Source organism: Ustilaginoidea virens, chromosome 2, assembly GCF_000687475.1.
Source record: "Ustilaginoidea virens chromosome 2, complete sequence".
Classification (NCBI taxonomy): Eukaryota; Fungi; Ascomycota; class Sordariomycetes; order Hypocreales; family Clavicipitaceae; genus Ustilaginoidea; species Ustilaginoidea virens.
Window position 1 is genome coordinate 1,924,354 of NC_057317.1, and position 23,351 is coordinate 1,947,704.

The window sequence follows — 23,351 nt, forward strand, 5'->3', positions numbered from 1 at the left end:
TAACCTGGTGGATTAGTTCTTTTCTGAAGAAGTCTCCGATGGCTCCTCACGAGTCACCGCTGAGGATTTGTCATTTCGTTTCGCTGACAGCACCAAGTACGGAGTAAGCATTGCAACTCTGGATGTGCAAGTGCCCCGACCGGCGCCGGACGAGTGATTTTCTCTTCTAGAAAGTCGACCCCAAACGCACTTCTGCCCTCTGTGCGTTGTTCTTCTCTCCCGAAAGCCTTGTTACCAGGACATTTTTTCTGAGGCGAATTCGGAGAGACCCGCTATTCTTGAACCATCTCTTATGCTACGCTTCCCAACAGCATAAAATGTCTCTGCCCGGATGATGTGTCAAGACCTGCCTATGCCGCGCGCTTGGGCGTGGCAGATGAGCTGCATAATGCATGCGGGCAACTCCCAAACTGTGTCTCATGCATTGGCGGTTGACAGCGAACCCAACCCCCACTGGGATGTTATGAATGAATGTGGTGCTGAACGTTCATCCAAGACGCAAGGAGCAAAAAGCAGTTGTTTTACGTACACGACGAGCCTTGACTTTGGTGCTCTACCCTCGCGGCCCATGTTTCTAGTTCCGCCGCTAATCTGGGCAAGACTCGCCAGCAGACACAGCTTGGAGCTTTCTGGTGCTTTTCAAGGCAATCCCCACTACCCGACGGCGCAGGAGACGAAGTGCCTGGCTTGTTGTGGAAATATGACTCTGGATCGGCTTCGCGGTAGAGAGGACAATGATCGACCAAGAATGCGAGAGACGAGGAAACATCTGCAATGCGAGGACCGCTAGTCCGTAAACTGTCTATATACCGCTACACGACTCTTGTATTGCCTGCCGTATACTCTTTCCATTATTTAAACTCATCGGCGCCTAATTTGGCAAAGTACCTTTGTGTGTCTCCGTGGAAGATCTCACGGGCTTGTTAACTGCAATCTCTGTCATGCAGGCCATGCATCAACCGACCCGTTATCTTTCCTCAACCAACGAAGCTCATGCCGCTGGCTGCACAAGGATCTGCGCGAATCCGCGAACAGTTTGAAACCTAAGCCTTGACCACAGCAAAAAACTGGACGCCGAAGACCGCAGTCCGATTGTTACCGATGACTCAAGAGCTTGATTCCTCCACTTTGTTACTTGTTTTTTCTTGTTTGCCGCCGTAGGAGAGCTTGCTGAAGCCTTCTTTCCGCACACATGTCAAAGACGGTGGTGGCAAAAGAAGACTTCCGCGGACGGAAAAGAGGTAGGTATGCAGCAGTGTCCTGCAAGTCTCCCCTCTTTGGGGGAAACTAAACCCCACTAGACGTTATTATCACTGCCAAGGATTGTGCATTACAGGTCATATATTAACCTACTCTTCATCTAAAGAGGTTATCTGATCCGGGCGGAGCCCAACAATTTGCCTAGGACTCTAGGTTGTTCTAGGGCTATGACGGACTGCCGTCGTCGTTGCAGAACCCGCAGCCAGCCTCGTCACCCTCCCATTCCCGGCGCCGAAGTCATTTTGTCTCGATGAGGTGTACTATCGGATAAAGTCCGCTTGGCACTCGATTTTCTTCAATAGTAGATACATTTTCTCCTTTGTGATTCGCAACTGGGAACGGACTGGAGCTTTCAGACGGTACGTACAAGTCACACATTGGTTAGAGGCTTTTAGCTTCAACTCCCGTTGAAGGAGGAGTAACATACGAGGAACAATTAGATTAACTCTTGCAGGGGAAGAGAACTTTACTTGCTGAACCAACTACCTGCAGGAGACGGGCTTCGGCTGTCGCTAAAGGAGGCACTCAAACAACCAGGAATGACGCAACGGCTATGGCCCTGCAACATGAGAAAGCAGAGCGGCTAATCCAAACACTCCCAGCAGGCAGGGTTGACCTGGAAATACTGATCCTACAATTGTACCAGTAGATTCCTCACAATACCTGCCTTTGGGCCCCGACGCCCATTACTGTTTTGAGAATGAGGAGCATGTTCGAGTTTGGCGTCATTTACGCCATTGGCGTCACCTGAAAGTCTGTCCACTCCTTGGCGACTAAATCTGGAACCAAAGGATGTGAAGCAAATGACCAAATGTGACAACGCTGGAAAGTTGAATGGTCAGTTTCGGGCAGCAATCCAAAGGAACGGAAATGCATTCATCAATACCACACAAGCCAAGCCTCTCGAGCCTGACTCCACTTTAGGAGTGACAGCGGCTCAGACCATTTGCTCTTTCGCGATCGGGACGGTTGGCTGCAAGCGCACAGAGGACATGCTGCTAACAAGGGAAGGGGGCGACGCCTGTTACTCTAGCAAACATGTCTCCTAGTCGCTTACGGAGTACGGAGTACGGAGTACGGACTACGGACTACGAAGCTACTTGCGCAGCGACATCAGCATTAGAGACGAAGTGTACATGTTTAATTTGGGTTACCATCATTCAGTTTAGTCAGTTTAGCCAGTCGAGTAATCAGCCAGTGACATGCAGGGTCACGAAAGATGCTGCAGCGCAAACAGATTTCGCTTTCCGACTAGCACGTAACGAAACTTTTCAACGAGGTACTGCGACACCAATTCGTGATTAAGGAACTGGAAGAACCATGTCACGAACAAGGTGGTACAGAGAATGCCTGATCAAGATGATTTGCAAGATGATTTGCATGTTTTATCTGGTCGGAGCATCATAAAGGAAAGGGGGCGTGGCCATTTCTACGACTGTGGCTTCTGGCCCCCGTCCGCATAGCCTACCTTGGAGATATTCGAATCCGCCCCCATGTCGCTGCACTTTGCCAAGTGCTTAATTTGGGTCGTGGACCGGCAGGGAAGCTTGGTTGGAAATGCAGTTGTTGCATGCAACCTTGAACCCCCCTCCGGGATGGAAGGTCGCTGCTCATCCGGTGTGCAGGTGTACTTGCGGCCCAAAGCCACAAATTGGAGCTTTGCAGACGAGCGAGCGCAGCAAAAATACCACCGCACATCGTTGGCGGCCGTCACATGGCAGAAAGTTGGTTTACTGTGCCGGGTGATGAGGGAAGTTTCGGAGAGTTTGGGGAACGGGCCGGCAGGAAGTGGTGGTGGCATCGGGTAAAGGCAACCATGCTACCACACGGCGCTTTCCCGGCTCTTGACAACATATCATTTCCGTTCATGGCTCATCATTCGATCGAATGTTGAGCCTGGAAAGGCTGGTACGAGGAAGCGGGCGGCGAAGCCATTTGTCAGACGAGAAAGGGGACCACGACACACCAGCCGAAGGCAGCAACAGGCAACACTTGGGAGGATGGCACATGGATCCACGCGCAAGCCAGAATCTCGTCCAAGAGAGGGATGCGTGGCTGAGATGGACGAGTGGGATTGACTGCTCCAAGCCGACGGCAACTTGACACGTTCGGATATTTCTCTTTGCAGCAGCACTGCAAGGAGGTAAGGGAGGTTGGTTTGCACGGGCTGACTTGGCGTATGTGTATCGGGTATCCTGAAGGCATGAGGAAGCATGGTTGTGTCGCTGTTGTTGCTGTTGTTGCTCGCGGATGCTGCTGTCCCTGCTGCTGTCCCTGCTGCTGTCCCTGCTGCTGTCCCTGCTGCTGCCCCTGCTGCTTCCCCTGCTGCTGTCCCTGCTGCTGCCCCTGCTGCTTCCCCTGCTGCTTACCCTGCTGCTTCCCCTGCTGCTGCTGCTGGGAACGCAACCAGCTTCTTGAGAGATTTCGGGGTTCGCCAGATGGAGTCTACAGCTTAACCGGAGTTTGTTTCCTCAGAGTAAGACAGTCACCAATGGCAAAGGTCGAAGCAGTCCGCAAGTACAAACCAGGCGCCGCTTTCAGAAAGGGTTCGAGCTTGGAAATGCCTGGTTTCAAGCATCTGTTTGGGCGAGCTTGCCAGACAGGACCTCAATCAGCATTCCATTTTGACGACAAACCGAGCGGTGGGAGGAGACCGCGTCCGCAGACGTACGTACTTGGACATGCAGCGGAGGTTGCTGGATCGGATATCCAACAGCCCAGGTGGTCAACTACAGAGGCTTCGTTGAGCCCTCTTCCCCGGCCTGGGACACGGCATCATCATCGCCCATGGTCACGAGAGACTGAGCAGGCTGACCCGCAGCAAGCTCGTGATCACTGGCAAGCTGCTCCCCCCCCCCCCCCCCCCCTCCTTTCCGTTCTTCTGCGATGTGCTCGTTGTCCGGGGCTCTGATTGGCGGCCGGACCCGATGGATGGCTGCTGGGTCATCACGCCAGGGATGGGCATCGTGGGCGTGGCTGCCCTTTTCGGGTAAGAGTCCCGGATGACCACGGGTACTTTTGTCCGCTGGGGGAGTCAGGGTGCAAGTAGCGCCTAGTATTGTCTACTCTGTCTGCTGCCCTCCTTGCCTACTGCCTATTAACTAACAGGCGGCGAGGCGGCGACGGCCTCTTCTGCCAGTGGGATCATGTCAAGCTTACGCGTCGGCTGAACTTGGCGAATAGCATGCTCCGTGGCAGGTACATGTAACACCGGATGGGATGGCCGACTGGCTCCAGCGACTTGGGACTCGGACTTGGACTTGGCATGCAGGAATGCAGAAACGGCCACCGGGAAACGGCCCGGGAAACGGCCAACGGGCTCGACCGAGATGCCAAACCCACCCACGAGAGGGAAAAACAAAATGAAAAGAAAACGCACGACTCTCCAAATGCTGCACCCAGTGCGGCATCATACTGTGACACCAAAGTTCAAGCAGCCCCCCAAAAACCCCAGAAACCCTGCCGCAGCTGCCGGCGCCAACGGCTCCGACGCCGTCGCTCACATCTATTCCCCACACTGGGTTCGCGGCAAGGAATGCCCGTCCCGGAGTCGGAGTTTGGCACGGCAAGCTGGTCCGCTGGACTGGAGATGGCGTTGCGCCGATTCGAACCCGGCGAGCGGGCCGGGGACTGCCGTGCAAAAAAAAAAAAAAAAAAAAAAAAAAAAAAAGAAAAAGGCTGAGCTCAGGTAGGCGGACCGAATCCCTCCCGGACCATGATGCACTCTGCTCCCCCGACCGGAAGGCAAGCAATGTCGTATCAAGGGCCGCAGAGGTCAAACACCCTGCGTCGGCTTCTTTCGAGTATGTTCAAGGCAGCACGCCCAGACAGCCCCGTTGGGCGCTGTAAATTCACTCACGCGCGCTTCCCTTGTCGATCCCTATACCCTCGAACCAGCTGTTGACATGCGAGGCTTGGTAAATTTCCAAGAGAGAAAGAATCAAAAGACTTTTTATTGCCAATACCATTACAGCGTGCTATTTGGCCTCGAGAGCTGCATCACCCATCGCCGGCTTGGTCGAGGCCGAGAGGGAGGGTGCCTTTGCAGAGTGCCTTGGCATTACCGAGGGCGCCAACGAGTTGAGGAGCGGCTTCTTAGATTCATCATGCCAAACACGGGAGTGGACATGTTCAAACGCGCGGGCGGGAGTTTGCAGAACTGACTCCACCGGCAACCATGCGCTATCAACTGGTTGGCTGGAGTTGGCAGCAAATCATGCATATACTGTCGACACCCTCGACTCAACCTGCTGCTAACCGTCGCATAAACCAACTGCCAGCTCGGTCCAATGAACTCAGCAAGGGCGTGCCGGCAAATTATGCGAGTCTGACGTGCGAGTTTGACTGACTATGCCCGCTAGCGAGGCCGTCTGATGGCGAGATGTGACTGAAATGTGCCTCGCCGCGCTTAAGAGTCCCGGGAAACTGCATGAGTCGGCTGGCTCCGCAAGGATGATGTTGCAAGTCTCTGAATCAGGCCGTGGCCCATGCCAACTCATGCCAACAAAGGAACCTGTTTCATAGCTGTAGCTGTAGCTTGGGCGGGCTGTTGCCGGCTCGCAGCCAGACAGGCACGCAGAGTTGAACAAAGGCGGCGCGTGCATCTCGAACACTATAGCAGGGGAGTAGACTCAGCACGGAGGAAACCACGAAAACCGTCCGCCCGGCGACTGCTGAATCTCGCGGCGCGCAAAAGAGGCGCCCAGTCGCGGGCCGCTGCTGCATTTCAAAGCGGTCCTGGGGACATGCTGCCTGCTGCCCCTGTCCTGCGCCGGAGCACAACTATCCCCAAGCACAGAGCGCATGGAGCAGGATGCAGCAGACGGTCGTTGACGAACCGCAGGACCATGACAACCCTTTCCAGGGCAATGAAGCGTGCCTGATTTCGGGCGGTTTGAAAACAGCTCGGCGCGCTGAAAATCAAAGAGTGTAATGTAAGATGGCGTTTCAAGACCCAGCCACATGAATGACCGAGTCGGCCCAGCTTTTTTTTTTTTTTCTTTCTTCCCGCCCTCGTTGTCAACTCTGAAACGGTCACGAGGCTCATCTGCAGAAACTCGGTACAGGTTGAAAGCGTTGAAGCAAGGCCCGAGGAGGGCGTATTGGCGGCCTCATCGTGGCCCAACTGACGCCGCAACATGAGGAATTCGATGAGCAGCGGCTACGCCGTGGTTTCCACGAGCATCAAGTCCGGCCCACCCGATGCCCTTCATCCAAGCGTTGCCAACTTCTTCGAGCGGCCAAATCTTGGGCAAGTGGCATCGTCTGGCAAATGTCCCCCGACACGTTGCTTCCACAGGGCTGCTGCATCCTGGGCATATCTGTGCCAAGAATGGGCGCCGTCTTCACTGCCGCCTGGGCGAGTTTTGGCCCCCCCCCCCCAAGGTAGGCAGGGAGCGTTTGAAGGTGGTCTGCGGTGAGCCCGCGGTGATAGCCACGTGGGGGATCTGGCTGTGAACAAAAACTGCTGGGGGCACATCTGGCCAGAGGCTCGTTTACCTCGTCTGCCTCGTCAGGAACGAAGGGCGCTGTTCAAATCTTTCCGCTGGAGCCGGTGCCGCATGGAAAAGCCATCTTTTTGCACGGTCTAGCGGCGCTGGAAACCATCGCACAGGTGAGTGCTCGAGTTGGCGAATCCCATCTGTGCTTCGAAACGTGAACAAGAAAAAAAGAGCCCTGTTTGCTCCCCCCCCCCCCCCCCCCCCTCTCCTTCTCCCTTCCCCATTGATCACCCCACGACGGGGGGTTTGCGGACAGCGTGTTTGCAAACGATGCTCCCCGGCATTCATATACTGCGCATTCCGTCGAGAGCGTTACGCTCACTCTCAAAGTTGCCTCCGCAGGACCATTCCATCTGGCGCGGCCTTTTCTCTCGGGGATTTCCCACCCTTTTATGGGCGAAAAAGCAAGAAGCAAGAAGTCATGAAGGGCATTTTGAAGGCTGCCAGCAGCGGGGGCGCTGCGGAAGGGGCCTTTTGCAGAGAGTCGGCCGCAGGGCAGGGACAGTTTTGTAAGTGGCACGCCTGGTCGCCGTGACTGCCGGCACATGCTGAATGTGGATGGCCCTGCTTCTGACATGAATGTTACCGCAAAACACACACAGGGGCGAGGGCAGACCAGCGTCAGGCCGCGGATGTCGACATGATGCGAGCTGGGGTTCCGGCCAAGGCCAGGGAGGACATACTCGCGAAGAAGAAGGCGGAATGGATGCGCCAACAACGGGGGGAGCAGCTCGACCCGCACGCCGCCGTCAAGTTTTCCAACCAGCCGGCTCAAGTCAGAGTCATACCCCCTGCCGATGTTGTTGATGCATCCGCCGAGAGGGAGAAGGAACGAGCCGTCCGACCCGTCAAGGGCCCCGATCCGTACAGGACAATGTCGTTTTTGTCCCTGTCTCCTCCCAAGGTGAGCTGAGCTGAGCTGATCCGGGGGGGACCGCAAAAGCGGTACAGCGGGCGGAAACACGCGCCCCCCCCCGAATAAAACCCAACGCGAGGAAAGCCGCTGACTCTTGGTTCTTGTTGCTCTTTGGGGAAAAAAAAAAAAAAAAAAAAAAAAAGTACAGCACGTCGAAACCGGCAGAAGGACGCGCCGTCCACGAGCGCTCGGCAGTCAAGACGCTACGAATCACCCACCCCTACCCCTACCCCTACGCCGACTTCACCAGCAAGCTCGACGTGCAGAAGAGCGTGCAGATCATGGCGGAGGAGGATCGGCGGCGGCGGCGCCCCGGCAGCCCGTGCGCCAGGGGGAAACAGCCGGCGGAGCATTGCTGGCAGCGACCCAATTTTGGCATGGGCCGTCCAGACAGGCAGCTTGCTTGGTACCTGCGGTTCAGGTACATGGGCAGAGCGCTGCGGCAAACCCGATGACGGGGCGGTTGATGAGGCAGCCGTCGCTGCGTCGGCGGTCCAATTGGGACGCCTGGTTCCGGCATTGGTTGTGGTTGGGGTCATGCTGGGGGAACGGGCAGGTGGACAGGACAGGATCGGCTGGACGGGAAGAGCTGGGCTCACGGCAGCAAGTCCGGGGGGAGGGGATCTGGAGATGAGCTACGGGGAAGCCATGGCGGTATATAAAGCCTACCAAGGCCGCTCGTTTGTGTGGCGTCACGTCTAGGTGATGTGATGCTGTCGAGGCACTCGGTACGGACTGCTCGGTACGTGATCTGATGTCAGGCGCGGAGGAGCAACGTGAAGAAGCGGGCTTGATCCGAAGAGGTACGGGGGTAGTCGGTACTCGGTACAAGTCCCTGCGAGGCCGCCGATCCCGGGTTGCGCCTTCCCCCCCAGTCCACCCACGCAACGCAACGCCTCCGGGCTCCGCACGCCGGGGTCCGCACCGACCACGGACGTACCGGTACGTACATGACATGTGCCAGGTGCCAGGTGCCAGGTGCCAGGTGCTCCGCAATCCATCCCATCGTCGATCCTCCTCCTCCTCCTCCTCCTCCTCCTCTTACCTCTTACCTCTTTACATGTTTTCTTATTTCCCCAGCCGTCCATTCTCTCGCTCCCCTTTCCTCTTTCGGCCTGATTTGCGCACACCCACACACACACCCGCAGGCCCCCCCCCCCCCCCCGGCCTCTCCGTCGACGTTTTTGTCCGCCAACGCGTCCAGATGCCAATCTTTTTTTTATCCGCCTCGCCCGCCTTCACCCGCGGCTAATTCGCACACCCATGACCATGCCCCCCGTGCCCTGACGGCAAAGTCAAACGTTGGGCGGCTGTGCCTCCCCAACCCCCCCCCCCCCCGGCAGGCGACGGGCGACGGGCGATGACGACGCGCGTTGCGGCATTTGTCTCGCGGCTTGGACGGGTCGGCGGTGCAGCGCATGCGGGAGTGCGCGGTCAGCCACGCACGGGAAGCGCACGGGAAGCAAGGCCCCCTCGCTGCGCATCGTGAGCTGCACGCTGCGCCATGACGCCCGCATGCGCTGCCGGCCGCGTCTGCGGGTTCGCCGCCCACCGCCATGCATGCCTGCGAAGCAACGCATGCGCCGAGGCGGAGTTCCGAAAGCGAGCAAGCAAGCAGCAAGCAGCAAGCAGCAAGCAGCAAGCAGCAAGCAGCAAGCAGCAAGCAGCAAGCAGCAAGCAGCAAGCAGCAAGCAGCAAGCAGCAAGCAGCAAGCAGCAAGCAGCAAGCAGCAAGCAAGCAAGCAAGCAAGCAAGCAAGCGGAGAAACGCCCAGAGATCTGACGGCTGCCTAAAACGCCCCGGCGGGCCCGTGTCCCCCGCGTCAGACATGCTGAAACCACCCGGACGAAGCCGCCGCGACCCGAGAGGCTTTGCGCGCTGCCGATGGATGGGAGTCTCAGCCTTCCCCCCCTTCCTTCGCTGCATGGCAAAAGTCGATCGTTGCGCAGCCCGTTGCTCCTTTTGCGCGATTTGTCCGTTGCGGCACACGTACGCACCTCGGGCCTGGGCCTGGGCCTGCCCCCCCCCCCCCCCCCCTTATTCTCGAGGGTTTCGGCATGGGCGCCGCACCCAGGACGTTTTTGTCTTGTCCCCCGTTGGGGAAAGCCGATGCCGATGCCCGTTGCCGCTGGGGAGGTTGGGTGGTCCCCCCCCCCCCCTGTCGGGCAGAAGAGTGAGGCGAAAGAACGGCAGGGGCGTGCGTATGCAGCGCGGGCGCATGCAGCGCGGGCGCATGCAGCGCGGGCGGCTGGGGCAGTGACGCGGGTTCGCGCAGCCATGATGATGATGCGTACGGCATGCAATGTGCGATGCTGGGGGGTGGCAGCGCGGTTGGGCATGGCTTGCTGGCATGGCTCGGTCGGGAGAGAGAGAGCTGCGGGACGGGACGCATTGGGCGCCGAGGACAGCTGCGCGGAGCAGATTGGAGCGCCGGGGGCGGAAGCGGCCTGCCTGCGAGAGCTTCCAGCGTTGCATGTGCATGATGCTGCTACAATACGACGGGGCAGGTTGGAGCGGCAGAAGCAGAAGCAGAAGCCGGCCTGCGAGAAGCTTGGGCTGCCAACGCCATACGCCGCCGATGCTACGACGAGCAGCAGCAGCAGCAGCAGCAGCAGCAGCAGCGGCGCAACCTCGTCTCGGGTGCTCCGTGCTGTTGGACCAAGCACGCTCTGGCTGTATTGGGGGGGGGCTTCATAGAGTACTTGGCTCATAGAGTACTTGCTCCACGCTGGCGAGCCGTACTCGTCGGCTTCGCAGGGTCCCGGGACATGGTGACATGAACTCATGTTTCAAGACCAGCACACGGGCTGCTCTGCCGGGTGCGGCTGGCCAGCAGTCACACGCCGCCTTGCGTCTCCCGTGTGCGGATGCCATGCGGCTTTTCACGCTCGAAACTGCTGCTGCTTGCCTACCAGGCGCGATTCGTGATTCATCAGGCTAAGTTACAATAGGCCATGGCCGGTGCCGGTGTCCCCGGGCCGTGCAGATCCCCAGCCCGCGGCCCCGATCCGACGGCGTTGCATCCCCCCCCCCCCCCCGCTGCCATGCCCTGAAGTGAGCGACGCGAACAAAAGAGAGTTGCGAGAAACGACTCCTACACTCTGTAACAAGGGGCGTCAGCCTACCCCTGAGTAAAACAAAAAAAAAAAAAAAAAAAAAAAAAAAAAAAAAAAAAAACAGCACATGGTGGCAAAATCCACCGGACTCTGTGTGCCGGGATCCACGAGCTCAAGACGGCATTGCTGTTTCCACGTCTCCAAGTGGTCTCCAGCCGCAAACTTAACCCCCCAGCGGGACCAGTGACGCCGGTGAGACCTTTGATAGCAGTAGCATCAAACTAGGTCGTTGTCCTACCGAGAAGAAAAGAAGAAGAAGAAGAAGACTGTACAAAATGCAGACACTTGGAGCCAACGGGTAGTTGGTTAGCGGCCTCGGCAGAGAATTAGCCCGCCGGGCCTCCACGATTGCTGCGGGAGATGCCCGCGACTTCCAAGGCTCCGCTCATACGCTCCGGAGCCATGGATTTGTTGGCCGGCTGGCTGGCCGGCTGGGTGCTGAGCTGGGGATGCTCGAGCCTTGTTCCCATTCTCTTGTCCCTTGCATGTCTCGCGCGATTTCTTGGCCGTAGAGTCGGGTTCGTCGTATGCATGGCCATCTGCGTCGGGCATTGCTAGCCTTGCGAGGGAGCCGAGTCGACAGGTTGAGGACGTGTCCATGTACCGCCCGTTCCACGGCTAGGTCAGAGGAGCCTCCTCGTCAGGTTTGCCCGTCGCCTTGGACGGCTTCGGTTCCGGCGGGCGCAGCAGTGCGGTCGGACGGCAGTGGTGCTACCCGCCCATCGTCAATCTCAACGTCGTATTGGGCGGCGGCCGAAAATCGCCTCGTCTCGGCATCCCATGTGAGCCACTTGCCGTGGGAGGCGATCCTGCGCCCGATCCATAGAATTCTCTCGCGGCGCTTGCCCGCGGTGGAGGCAGGTTCGAAATACTTCTCGTCGTCGTCAATGTTCTCATTTTCGAACCAGCCTTGCGGGAAATAGTCGGTCGCGTGCATCAGGCCACGCATGGCGTAGTCTTCGGGAAGAGGGTGTGGCGCTTCCTTCTTCTCGGGCCCGGGAAACTCGCTCGTGTCAATCCGCGGAGGCGTTTCCGAGGTTCGCAAGAGGTAGTTCAGCAGCACAGAAAGTAGTTTCCACGGGAACCTGCCTTCCAGATGCTTCATGGCTGCTGGCTGCTGGGTCATGAAGAGATAGAAGACAAGAATGGTGTGAAGACATGGCAATGTGTTTCGGTCGCCCCAGCGTGCAATAACAATCTCGTACGTCTTCGCAGCAAAGGAGACTGCCGCCTCGAACGTTGCGTCTGGCTCGGGGCTGTCCGTCACTTTGGCATCGTCACCCTCGTCACCCTCTTGGGTTTTGCTTCGGATAGCGCTCATCAGCACATTCGACTCGTCGCCAAAGCCCAAAAGCAAGCAGCTCAACGAAATGCCCACGTGGTAACTGGTGCACAAGTGTTAGCGAGTCCAAGTCCCTAACGCACAGAGGGGTAAAAAAAAAAAAAAAAAAAGAAAAGAAAAAAAAAGAAAAGGAGTACAAAGAGTAGCAAGAGAAAAGAGAAAATCCTAGACTTGCCCTGACTCTAGCCAGTTGCCATGTTCTCTTCCTATGCGGCTGTCCAAGTGGTCCAGAAACTCCTCCATGGAAGATTGCAACTGATCCTTGGCTTTGCCGGAGAACAAGATGCCGTGGACGCGAACAAAAGCAGCATCTACCGGTTCCAGTCGCTGACTAGACGTCGAATTTGCGCTCAGGAGCGGGTCAAACAAGGTCATGACACTGTCCCTGGCGCTGCGAAACGGGATCCCCACGCAGAGCGATTTGGCGTAATAGTAGAGCTGCTGCAGAGCATTCGGCCGCGCCAGTATGGCTAGATGATGGTAGAGTCTGCCCGTGTCCGGCGACGTGTTGGAGGCCTTTGTGTACCAGAACCTGGCGACCCCAGTCCATATCTCTCGGTCTCGGATGTCGTCATCCTCGATCGCCATGCGATACCTTCCCAGATCGCCTAGGCATTCCACCCACGTGTCTCGAAACGCCTCCACGGTCTCGTACAGCAGCGCCATCATGCTGTACGCTATGTAAATAAAGGTAAGCATGTGCTCGAGGGAATGGGGCAACTTGTGCCTCAGCAGTTCCAGGAACGAATGTATTCCGTGGCGCCACATGCGGGCTGGCATGACGTATTTGGAGGCGAGGCGCTGCAAAGCCTCGCTTGCCGATGGATGCTGGCTGGCCAGGAAAAAGTCGTGATGCTCATGCAGCAAGGAGCGGTGAAGCGAAATCAGCGCGTGATACTGCTCCTGACTCAGGTCCGCAGACTGCTGCGAGCTGTCATACTCTATGCACCTGCCCTCGAGCAGGACCAGCCCGGCATAGATGCCCTTGACCTCGGCAACGAGCTGGTCGGAGGAAATCGGCCGCGTTTTGGGCTGACGGAGAATGGCGTCCGACGTCGACGCGGCGTCCGAGGCCGATTGACTGTCGTGAGCGTGATGATGCTGATGGTGGCGTCCAAGGGCTTTTTGCTGGGGCGATCTGCGCTGGCCAGAAGACGGGGCGGCGGGCGAGTGGCCATGCCTGATCTGCGGCGGCGCCTTGGGGCTGTGCGGAGCATTGAGTCTCCGGTCCTCATCTGGCGTCCAAAGTCGACGGGTCGAGGGGCGTCTGTTGCTGAGCCCTCGGTCAAAGTCGTCTACGCCGTCACGCGGCCGGGCGCGGCTGCGGCTCGGGGTCGGTGGAGACGAGCCGCGTAGCTGCGTGACAGATGCGGGCGGCGAGCACAGCTTCTTGGTTCCGCGACGGCTGCTTCCCGTTCCGCCGCTGTTTGCGTCGGGCCGCTCATTGTCGTCGTCTTGGCCCTCCTCCACGTCAAGGTTCCCGGACACCGGTCTCTTGCGCGTAGGCATCCCAGAGTGCGCGCCATCGTCGCGAGGGCCTTTGGCGGCAGAGCTTCTGCGCCGTTCAAACCGGTCGAGTCAATGGCGAGAAGGCAACGCATGCGGACGGGGACGGAACGGAACGGGGCCAAGGACACGGAAGAATTGGTTGCTTACAGTGCCTTTTGGGGTTCGCCGCCGCCATGCAACGTGCATTTCTTGAAGGCTTGCTCGACATCGGCGTCCTTTGCCAGAGAGGGGTGCTTCAGGGCGTCGGCGCGAACATGGGCTCTGAAGGCGTCGATGTTGGGCTGTACTTGTGCATCGCACAGGGGGCATTGGTACGCCCGCGAGGGGGTTTCCTGACGGGCTGTGTTCCGAAGGTGCTGGACCCATCCTTTGGTGAATCTGTCCATCTCGCCAGGGTCCAGGTTTGCGGCAAACGTGGCATATGGACGGATGCTGCAAGGCGTCGCAAGGCTGGCCCCCGGCACCAGAGCTGCTTTGCGCTTGGCCAATCAGACGTTGAACACGAGCAAGGCTGAGGCGAGTAGACCTCGGCGCGGGTGACGCGGATGACGTGGGTGATGTGTGTCACGGATCGGCGGTTCCGAGGCGCAAGCAGGAACAGGGCTTGGAATGGGTTGTGGATCTAGCCAGAGAACAAACTTGGAGCCGTTAGCAATGGTGTTCAAGAGGAAGGCTCAGCAGTCGACGCAAGTCCATGCACGCTCGCTCGTCGGTTCTCGTCGGGCGGTAAAGAGCAGAGAGGGGGGGGGGGAGTGCGCGCACGAGATGACGGGTGCTGCTGCTGCTGCTGCCTGAGCACTTGACTTTTAGCAGTTGGGACAGTTGACTCTATCAGAATCTATGGCCAAGTCTGCTGAGCAGCGAGGTGTCGAAGAGTCCATCGAAAAAGGAAAAGAAGAGGAAATTGGGCAAGAAGAAGCAATTTCCTTCCGAAAAAACGGGTGGCGGTGGGGCCATTCCGAGGAGCAACCCCCCGGGGGTTCTTATACCATGGGGAATCGATTCACTCTTACCTGTCCAGTACCACTCTCGACGTGTTGAAGGCGGGATGGCGGCGTCAATGCAAAGGTGCAAGCTCCGGGTATCCCATCAACCGCCTCGACAGCCTTGAACAAGCCGTTGACATCCAACAACAAGGGGTCTTGTGCGATACTTTTATGGACGACAGACAGCGAATGAGTGTGGAGGTGCGGCCTCGCGCCTGCAGTTCGTATTTAATGATTGCTTTTTGTAAATTAATAGTAGACTTTTTTATTATTTAAAGGGTACTCTGGGAGCCTTGCATGTAGCAAACGAGGCGGGGTACGGGGTGCTTGCGGTACATAAATCAGCCTGAGGCTTTGGTTGTCGTGCTGTGTGGTGCGTGCGGCGTGCGTGCTTGCCATGTGCTGCCTGCCGTGCAGGAGGGGTGTGGGGCGGACCGTGGTTCGCAGGTTGCCTTCAAATTGTGAGGTGGCTGGTTGCGGCTCTGCTAACCTCGTCAGGTCGTGGGAGGAGTCAGAAGTCTTGGTGAACTCCAACCTGCCTAGCAGCAAGCTCAGCCGTCCGTCTCACTGTAGGGAGAGGGAGTCGACGGGACTTGATAAAGCGGCTCAAGGAGGAAAGGAGAAGAAGAAGACCGTTTGAACGTCCGAGGTTGTTGCAACTTTGCAGCCACGTAGGTGCCTAGGAAGGTAGGTACGTATTTTTGCAGCTGGTGGCTAAAGGTCGGCCATACATAGGGTCCTACTTGTACCTACCTACCTACCTAGGTACCTAAGGTAGGTATGTAAGGTGGGTAAGGTACCTTAGGTAAGGTAAGGTAGGTAGGTAGGTACCTACGGACGTATCACAGCCGGCGACAACTGGCAATGCCCATCAGCAAAAAGTTGACACTTACAAAAACCTGCTCATCACTTCACGCGTCAGACGGACGACCCGCGGATGGCGCAGAGTAGGCAACCTTTCAGTCCCCCTGTGATCTGGCACAGGAATACCACCAGGCCGTCGCCAACCCAATCCCGTCGCGGCACGCCCAAGCAAAATCCTCTGCGCGTTGGACTCTCGCCTCGAAACCCCGGGGAAGCACGCCGCGCGATGTCTCGTTTGCGTGAGGGGAAAAAAAAAAAAACAAAAAAAAAAAAGCCCATGCCGCCGCTAGCATGACGCTCGTCTCCTCCCTCGCGCGAGAAACATGAGGATGCGAAGCAACGGTGGACTCGTACGCCCCCAAGCCATCCTTGAGACGGACAAGACAGGTAGGAAGAAGTGAGCGCGCACACCTGTTGACACCCCATCACGGCCGAGTCAAAGGTGGTCACGCAGCATATGCTCGCACGAAAGGGCGAAAAATAAAAAAAAAAATAAAAATAGGCCAGGCAGAAGTGGTGCGTCCAGCGTCTGCTGCCTACTCGGCGCCGCCGTGATTTGACTCGCAACATTGAAGCCTTCTGGATTAGACAACCGCCGGCGGCAGCAAGTCTTTGCGCCGGTTCCGCGCCCGGCTGGCTGCTCGTTTCTCAACGCCTAGTAGTAGGAGATATACAGGCCCAATGTGGCAATATCGAAACCATCACCTCGCCCCCCCCCCGTTCTTTGCCCACGTGCAACGCCATGTCTGAGCGAGTCCAGGCACCATGCCTGTGTCGCAGGCCACACGCCCGCAGACCAGACCCAGACCGTCTTTTCCTCCAGCGCAACCGGGACTTTTACCGACGATCAACCCGTCATCAGCCTTGAAGCCACAGCTTCGCCCTGCCCTTGGTTACGGTAGTCGGACAACAGTCAGTCCAGTCCGTCCATCTGCCTCAAAGAACCCGTGGTTCAACGAGCCGTCCGATGCCATTCCCATGCCAGGCAATAGCCGTCTTACTGGGCTCTCCCATGTTGCATCCGTCATGTTGCATCCGTCATGTTGCATCCGTCTCAGCCAAAGTTTGCACCGCACGCCTTGTCGCCGAGTTTTACCGCACACGCGTCCTCTTATCAGACGCTTGCCTGGGCCATTGTACGAACCAGACCAGACTTCCCGATTTGCTGTCCGCCTTGATTCACCCAGCGCTTCGACCAGGTCTAACGCGCGCCTTGGCCTTGGCCTTGGGCAAGACGGCCAAACCAGAAGCAGCCGCGCCCGTGCTGGTTCGCCCTGGTCAGCCCGGTCCGCCCGGTCCGCCCGGTCAGCTAGATTGTTTCCCGAAGCAAGCATGAATCGAGGGTTTTCCCCGCCTCCCCTGCCGCCCTGCCCTTGATTCGGTTTTGCTTCGGTTCAAAGGAATTGGTTCGCAAGCGTCGCCCATCTCGCATCAGCCGGCCCTCATTATGCAGCGGGAAGCCTTGCTTCTCCCATATCCCCCTACCCTTCGCTTTTTTTCCAGACGTGACATCAGCCTCTTCTCGGCTGGCTTCCCCATGCACAGCCGGTCAGCCGGCATCATATGCGCGCCTCTTCGTTGCCGAGCAGAGCACAAGGGGGAAACGTGAAACGCAAGCTGCGCAAGCTGTCGATTCCCAGCGTAAACCGTCTCTCGCGCGCATCTGTGCAGCCGGTTCTGTTCGAGATCCGGCCTGCCTGCCCCTACGGGGAAAGATTCGTGCAGTGCCACGGCGACGACGGACGACAACTCGGCTGCTTCACATTGCCGGCACTTGAATCGACTCTCGCATTGCTCTATGCTCGCCTGCCCATGGTGGGGGCCCGGCAAAATGATGTTTTCATACATTATCAAGGTTGACTGACAGGGACTCGAGCAACACCTGTCGTCTTGTGACTTGTCAATACGAGTCACGAGTATGGCAGGACAATTCCTCTTTTCCTCTCGGTGTATATCTTGATGCACTTTAAAATTCTTTAAAGTCATTTATGTAGAGAGTCGCTGCTTCTTTTTTTTTTTTTTTTTTTTTTTTTTTTTTTTTTTTTTTTTTTTTTTTTTTTTAGGTCAGGCAGACATGCTGCCATGTTGGCCACCCGGAATAAAGAATTGGCACCGTTGTGCTTCGTAGTGCTGCCTTGATTTTCTCATGTCTATTCCGTAACGCCCAGTATATCGCGTCGCGGTATATGAAGCCCAATAACGCCGCACTTTTGTGTGCCGTCATAATTTAGATCCAAGCCATGCATCACACCAAGTGGGGTATGGTAAGCGAGGAGCGCGTAAAAGGCGAGTAATGCCAATCATTATATAAAAGAAAGTGTTGAGGGCGAACACAATAGCCAACGCATAAATGATGACGAGGTAATGGTGGAGACTGAGACTGGCTTATACAGCGCATTAGACCAGACATGTGCTTAGGAATGGAGGAGCACCATGACGACATGCGCTCTCCGTACTCCGTACTCCGTACAAAGTGTCTAGCCTGCAAATTGCCGGTACTTATATCATTATACAATTTCCTAGTCTGCTAATGTACCATTTAATTTACGGTTTTCTATTGGCTCAAACCCTGGTCCGTTACATAAGCTGCACCTTAACACAGTCAAAGGGATGTAGCGGGAAACTATAGTCCGTATAACTGGCTGGAACCTGCACCCCACAGTTACCCGCTCCGTTTCCGCAAGGACGCATCTTCGAACACGCAATGACGACCAGCCTGAAAATAGAACTTGTACTCTCGCACACATCTTCTTACAAGCAGCTGCATTAGGTATGTACATACTAACCAAAGTGGCACCAAGTCGCGATTTCCCTCAGTCATGAGCGCACTATCAAAGGGTTCGCAGCAGCGAAAATAAGAAAAGGTCACTCATTACATTAGGTACACAAAGAGAAGCGCGAAAATACAGGTTCCATTGCAGGCTTGGCGTCGTTGCATCCATCCTCTGCATCTTTACCCGTACGTGCTGTGCTCTTGCTGGCTCTGGCAAGTCTGTCTGAATTTCACAAGTCTAGATTTTTAGCTCTCAGTCATGTCCCCTTTGTTTTCGGAATATCGTACACTCTTCTTTCTCGGTCCTGCCACGGATACAGCTGCTCCTTGTCGGAGATTCTTTCCATCTACGGAGTACAAGAGCGAATCGCCAGTTAAATCGCAGGGCTGGCGTCTCAAGACCTGCAGTAAACCCAGGCCCTCCGCCCTCCCTCCCTACCTGTACATACCGAGTACTTGGGCCAAAGCATATACAATCCGTCCTTCCCAATACGCCAGGCTGCAGATCCTTTGCCGTGTATCCATGATTTCAGGGCGCATCTTCCCCGTGGGCTTGTGCTTGGCTTTCGCCACAGGCCAACCTGGCTGTCTTGTTGTCGATGCACTCACCGCCGTTTTGACGCCCCCCGCCCGGCCGCCAAATGTCGCTCTACAGCCCACCGCGTCTGCAGACGAGGCCCCTGATATCCGGCGAGCGACATTGGCGTGCGGTCCCTTGTAGACTCGTCTGGGGGGGCATGCGTAGTGCTCCGCACACCGAGTCTCCAGATACCCGACCGCAACAATCATCTGTATGGCTCGTGTGTAGCAGCCGCTGCCAGCCTCGCTTCCACCCGCTCCCTAGTTTGCGCGTCATACACCTCGTCCAGGGGCTTGCCGGCCTTGAATACCTCCTTCTCATGCCTGGCTGCCTCTTCCTTTGTCATGCAGACGAGATGGCGCAGTCGGACGGTAGAGCACTTTTGAGTGTCCTTCCCCTGACCCACGACGCTCATGTTGGACCCGTCGTCTGGCTTGCGCCATCGAATCAGGACGAGCTTCGTGGGGATGCCGCTGATGATGCTGCGGCCGTGGTAAAGCTCCTCGGACAGGAACGCCACGTCACCCATGGTCAGAGGAGTCTTGAGCCCAACCGTGTCCAGGCCCAGGATCCGGCCAAGTCGCTCTTCGGAGCCTTGCACGTAGCTCAGGATGCCTTCGTACATTTTCTCTCTTCCCTTGGCGGGGACATAATCCACAGGGTAGCCGGTGATGCTCAATATGACGTGGTTGGCAGCCGTCAGACCGAAAATCGCCGGCATCGTCCCCAGCACGGGTAGTATCCTGACCCGGAAATTCGGCATGACTCCGAGGTCTCCGACGGATCCCTTCTCGAACTCTTCATCGGGCAAGGGGAGTAGCTCGGCTTTGCCTTGCCCAGACTGTTCGGTGGAGTAGACGGCAGGGATGCCGCTGGTGATGCCGAGCAGCTTCAGACGCCGCCGCGTTGCTCTCGATAAGCCATCGTCTCGGCTCGCGCCAATGTCGCCTACGACGATTCTAGTTGGATCGCTCTTGCAACCCGCGCCCATGGCGCTAATGACGGGCAGCTTCTCATCGTAGCAATGTTTGAGCAGTGCGACCTTGGTCTCGATGTTGTCGATTGCGTCGACGACAAAGTCCGGTTCTCGACCGCCCTCGACCCACGGTCCCAGCATCCGCTCTGCCGCTGTCTCATCAAACTTTTCCTGCCAGAGGTCGTATTCCACCCAGGGCGCGATGGCGACCAAGCGTCGCTGCAAGCACTGAACCTTGGGGGTGCCAACGTCTGCCAGCGTGGCGACAGCGTGTCTGTTGAGCGAGCTGAGAGTGACCTGGTCGAAATCAACGAGGCGCAGCTTGGAGACGCCGGACCTGGCGAGTGCCGCGGTACAGTGCGAGCCCACGCCGCCGCATCCTACCACGACGACGAAGGAGTCTCGTAGCTTTGCGAGTCCCTCGGGAGATAAAAACACTCTGTTGCGGGCCAACTGCTCCAGGACCAATTCCTCGTCAAAGTCGCCGGCTTGGGCGCGCTTCGCCAAGGCTTGGTTTCTCGCGTCTTCCTTGTCGGCTGCCGAGCTTGGAGAACCGCCAAAGTCGTTGAGCTGCAGTGGTTTGCGAATGAGCAACAGGCAACCGTGAGAGGGACAAGTCCAAAAACTACCACCGGGGGTTGCCTCTCCCCCCTCCTGCAAAGCCATTGTCTGGCTCGAGGTCAAGTTCAAGGGTGGGTTATCCGCCAGCTATTCAAGTGACGAGGCACTTACCTTTCTAGTTTGATGATTGCCATCCAGTAATGACGGAATGGAGCTTTTGAGCTGCTCCAGTCTCTCTTCTCTTTCGAGGGCTTGGTATCCCAACAGGAGGGATGCGACAGTGGCGCCCGACAGCACAGCTGTCACAAAGAGCTGAAAACGAGGGTTTTCCAACGTTGTCGAAAGAAAGGCAGCCATTTTTCACGTCATGGCATACAAGGATTTCGAGCTGGACCCCTCCAAGCCGACCCATTGGCCAAATCTGGACGGATGTGAAAAATCCTGTTGGGGGTTGTCGTCAGTGGTTCGGGATTGCCGTCCTAGGCAAGTTAAGCTAGCAAAAATGCTACCCTGGCTGCTTAGTCATGCTTGGCTCTGGCGGGCCGGGCTTCTCGGAGATGGCTGTGCGTCTCATCACTTTTTGTCAGAATGCACAGGGAAAATGCGATAATGCTTGATTGAAGGAACCAAGTCCCCTCTAAGAGACTTATGTTCCCAGCTATTTATAGTGGGATAGGGGGTACCCCTAAGGGCTTACTAATCTAGGGAGAACTCGGCATATCCACCCTCGGACATAACCGATATCCACATTATAAACAGCTAATTTCCCTCCGATATACCCCCTTAGGATATGCTTTCTTAAGGATATCCTGCCATATAGCTAAATTCAGTGCAAAGCAAGATAATAAGTAGAAATATCAATCTACTTAAAACGATATGCGCAAAATGATGGTACCGTTATTAAACAGGCTACCTATATAGGGGTAAATAGGCCTAATAGCACACATACAAAGTACGAAAATAACAACAAACTATAGATTCCAATTTTTTATAGGAAATAAGTGTAGCTATTGAAAAAGCCCCTTTCAATCTAATTTTTTAGGGCGTCTTTTAATCCTTATAAGGCTCTTCCTTACTACTAAAAACAATATCGTGAGACTGCGGTTTAGCGTTGTAGGATCCCTTTAAAATAATGAGCCTAAGCTACCGGCAAAAGATTTCAAATTTCTAGCCTATTAGGGGCTTTATGAAACCATTAGTAACTATATTGCCTATTAGAACCTATATAATATCGATCGTTCCTTTCTGAACCTCCTAGTATAACTAATGGTAATAAATATTTATATAACGAAGCTATATTACGAGCTTAAAGAATTCCTCCTTTAATAGGCAAATAGTCTAGATATTATCGTATTGAATTATAGGGATATCGGCATATAATTAAAGCCTAACTTCCTTGTATAATCTCTTAAAGGCGATGACCTCTTTTGCCGTATAAGATATCGTAAGAAGCTCTGCCTCTATTAATAATATCGTAATAATATCCTATTGATCTGATTTATACACAATTAGGCCGCCAAAGAGCTTAATTATATAGCCCTAACTGCTTTATCGCGTCGTGATATTATCGGCATAAGAAGTATTAGAAAATGCCTCTATTTCTGCTATATTAGCCTGGAATTCTATCGCAGTATTCTTCTATATATAGCTATAGTCGAGTGCCTTCCTTATAGCTTATAAATAGTTTAGACCTAGATTTTAAAGGAATCTTAATAGCTATAATCCAATATAGCCTAATTTAGGCCTTATAATTATAATCGGATATACTAACGAGCCTACTATTGATTGGTATTACTTTATATCGTGTGGTTTAGCTATCCTATCGAATGCCTTAAGTCTTATAGCGTACAGCAGGTGCTTTAGAAGGCGGTCCTTAGTATCGTTAAATACGGTAAGGTTATATTTTATCGCTAGCTTATCGAAGTAAGCCCTCTATATAAGCCACAACTTTCCGGCTATATAATTACGAATAACCTTAATTGCTAAGAACTACTATAGCTCGCCGAGATCCTTGATCTTAAATACTACTATTAATGCCATATAGAACGATTCAAATGCCTTTATCCGTAACTTATAATAAAGCACGATTAGGTTATCAATATAGAAGAATACAATAAGGAAGCTATTAATAAAGATATAGGGGTCCTTATAGACCTATTTAAAGCCTCATTATAATAGGAATCGTAATAACTCTTTAAACTATAGTAGTAGAGACCTTCAAAGCCTATATAGGGCTTATAATAACCTAATAAATATAAAACTATCGTAAAATCCGTTAGGTTATTTGCAATAGATAGTCTCGTTAAGTAGTATATTAAGAAAGGCCGTAATAAAATTATATTAGTGCGTTTCTAAGTTAAAGAAGTATATTAACGCTATAAGAAGCCGAAATATATATACCGTAAGTGCTGCTGCCTAGGTATCACGAAGATTATAAGGTTATTAATCACTACGAACGTATAATCGTGCCTTATAACCGGTAAGGTACCTATCTTAGTCCTATTTATAGGCAAATACCTACTTTAGGTCTAATAGCTTAATCTGAGGATCGATAGATAAATTATTTTATTAAATAATACATTTAATCTCCCTATTTATAACCTTTGAATATTCTTTTTTTGCGGTGGCGATAAATTCCTCGCGCTTAGGGTGCTTTTTAAGCTCCCTTTATATCGCCGGCTCTTTAGGTATATTTATAATATATAGTGCCTCTATTATAGCTAAAGGCTTCGCGATAGAAGCTGCGAATATATTATAAGTATTTCCTTTGAGCTTTATAAAAAATATATTATCGAAAGGAGTAATCGGCTTAAGTTTATCGTTAGGCTTAAGCGAAAATAGTAGGGATAGTAGTATTACTTAAGCGATAGCTTCTTTAGGGTAATCTATAACCTTAAGATTAATTTCTATTAGTTAAAAGGCATCATCAGTAGCTTTATTTTATGCCTCTAGTGCCTATTTAATAATA

The 23,351-nt window shown here is 54.6% G+C and overlaps 5 protein-coding genes across 5 annotated transcripts; 3 read left to right on the forward strand and 2 right to left on the reverse strand.

Moving 5' to 3' along the window:
• Positions 1-3,473: 3,473 nt before the first annotated feature.
• UV8b_02267 (uncharacterized protein) lies at positions 3,474-3,716 on the forward strand (the record flags this gene model as incomplete). The annotated part of the gene is made up of 1 exon (XM_043139765.1): positions 3,474-3,716. One exon carries the CDS (start codon positions 3,474-3,476, stop codon positions 3,714-3,716), a length of 243 nt encoding a protein of 80 aa, XP_042995699.1.
• Positions 3,717-7,182: 3,466 nt separating this feature from the next.
• Positions 7,183-8,132, forward strand: UV8b_02268 (uncharacterized protein; the record flags this gene model as incomplete). The annotated part of the gene is made up of 3 exons (XM_043139766.1): positions 7,183-7,270; positions 7,364-7,665; positions 7,821-8,132. The coding sequence occupies 3 exons, from the start codon at positions 7,183-7,185 to the stop codon at positions 8,130-8,132; spliced, it is 702 nt and encodes a 233-aa protein (XP_042995700.1).
• Positions 8,133-9,181: 1,049 nt separating this feature from the next.
• On the forward strand, positions 9,182-9,469 carry UV8b_02269 (uncharacterized protein; the record flags this gene model as incomplete). Its single annotated transcript, XM_043139767.1, has 1 exon — positions 9,182-9,469. The coding sequence occupies one exon, from the start codon at positions 9,182-9,184 to the stop codon at positions 9,467-9,469; it is 288 nt and encodes a 95-aa protein (XP_042995701.1).
• A 1,963-nt stretch (positions 9,470-11,432) lies between these two features.
• On the reverse strand, positions 11,433-14,029 carry UV8b_02270 (uncharacterized protein; the record flags this gene model as incomplete). The annotated part of the gene is made up of 3 exons (XM_043139768.1): positions 11,433-12,177; positions 12,310-13,689; positions 13,791-14,029. 3 exons carry the CDS (start codon positions 14,027-14,029, stop codon positions 11,433-11,435), a joined length of 2,364 nt encoding a protein of 787 aa, XP_042995702.1.
• A 5,022-nt stretch (positions 14,030-19,051) lies between these two features.
• Positions 19,052-20,740, reverse strand: UV8b_02271 (uncharacterized protein; the record flags this gene model as incomplete). Its single annotated transcript, XM_043139769.1, has 2 exons — positions 19,052-20,392; positions 20,555-20,740. The coding sequence occupies 2 exons, from the start codon at positions 20,738-20,740 to the stop codon at positions 19,052-19,054; spliced, it is 1,527 nt and encodes a 508-aa protein (XP_042995703.1).
• Between the last annotated feature and the right edge of the window lie 2,611 nt (positions 20,741-23,351).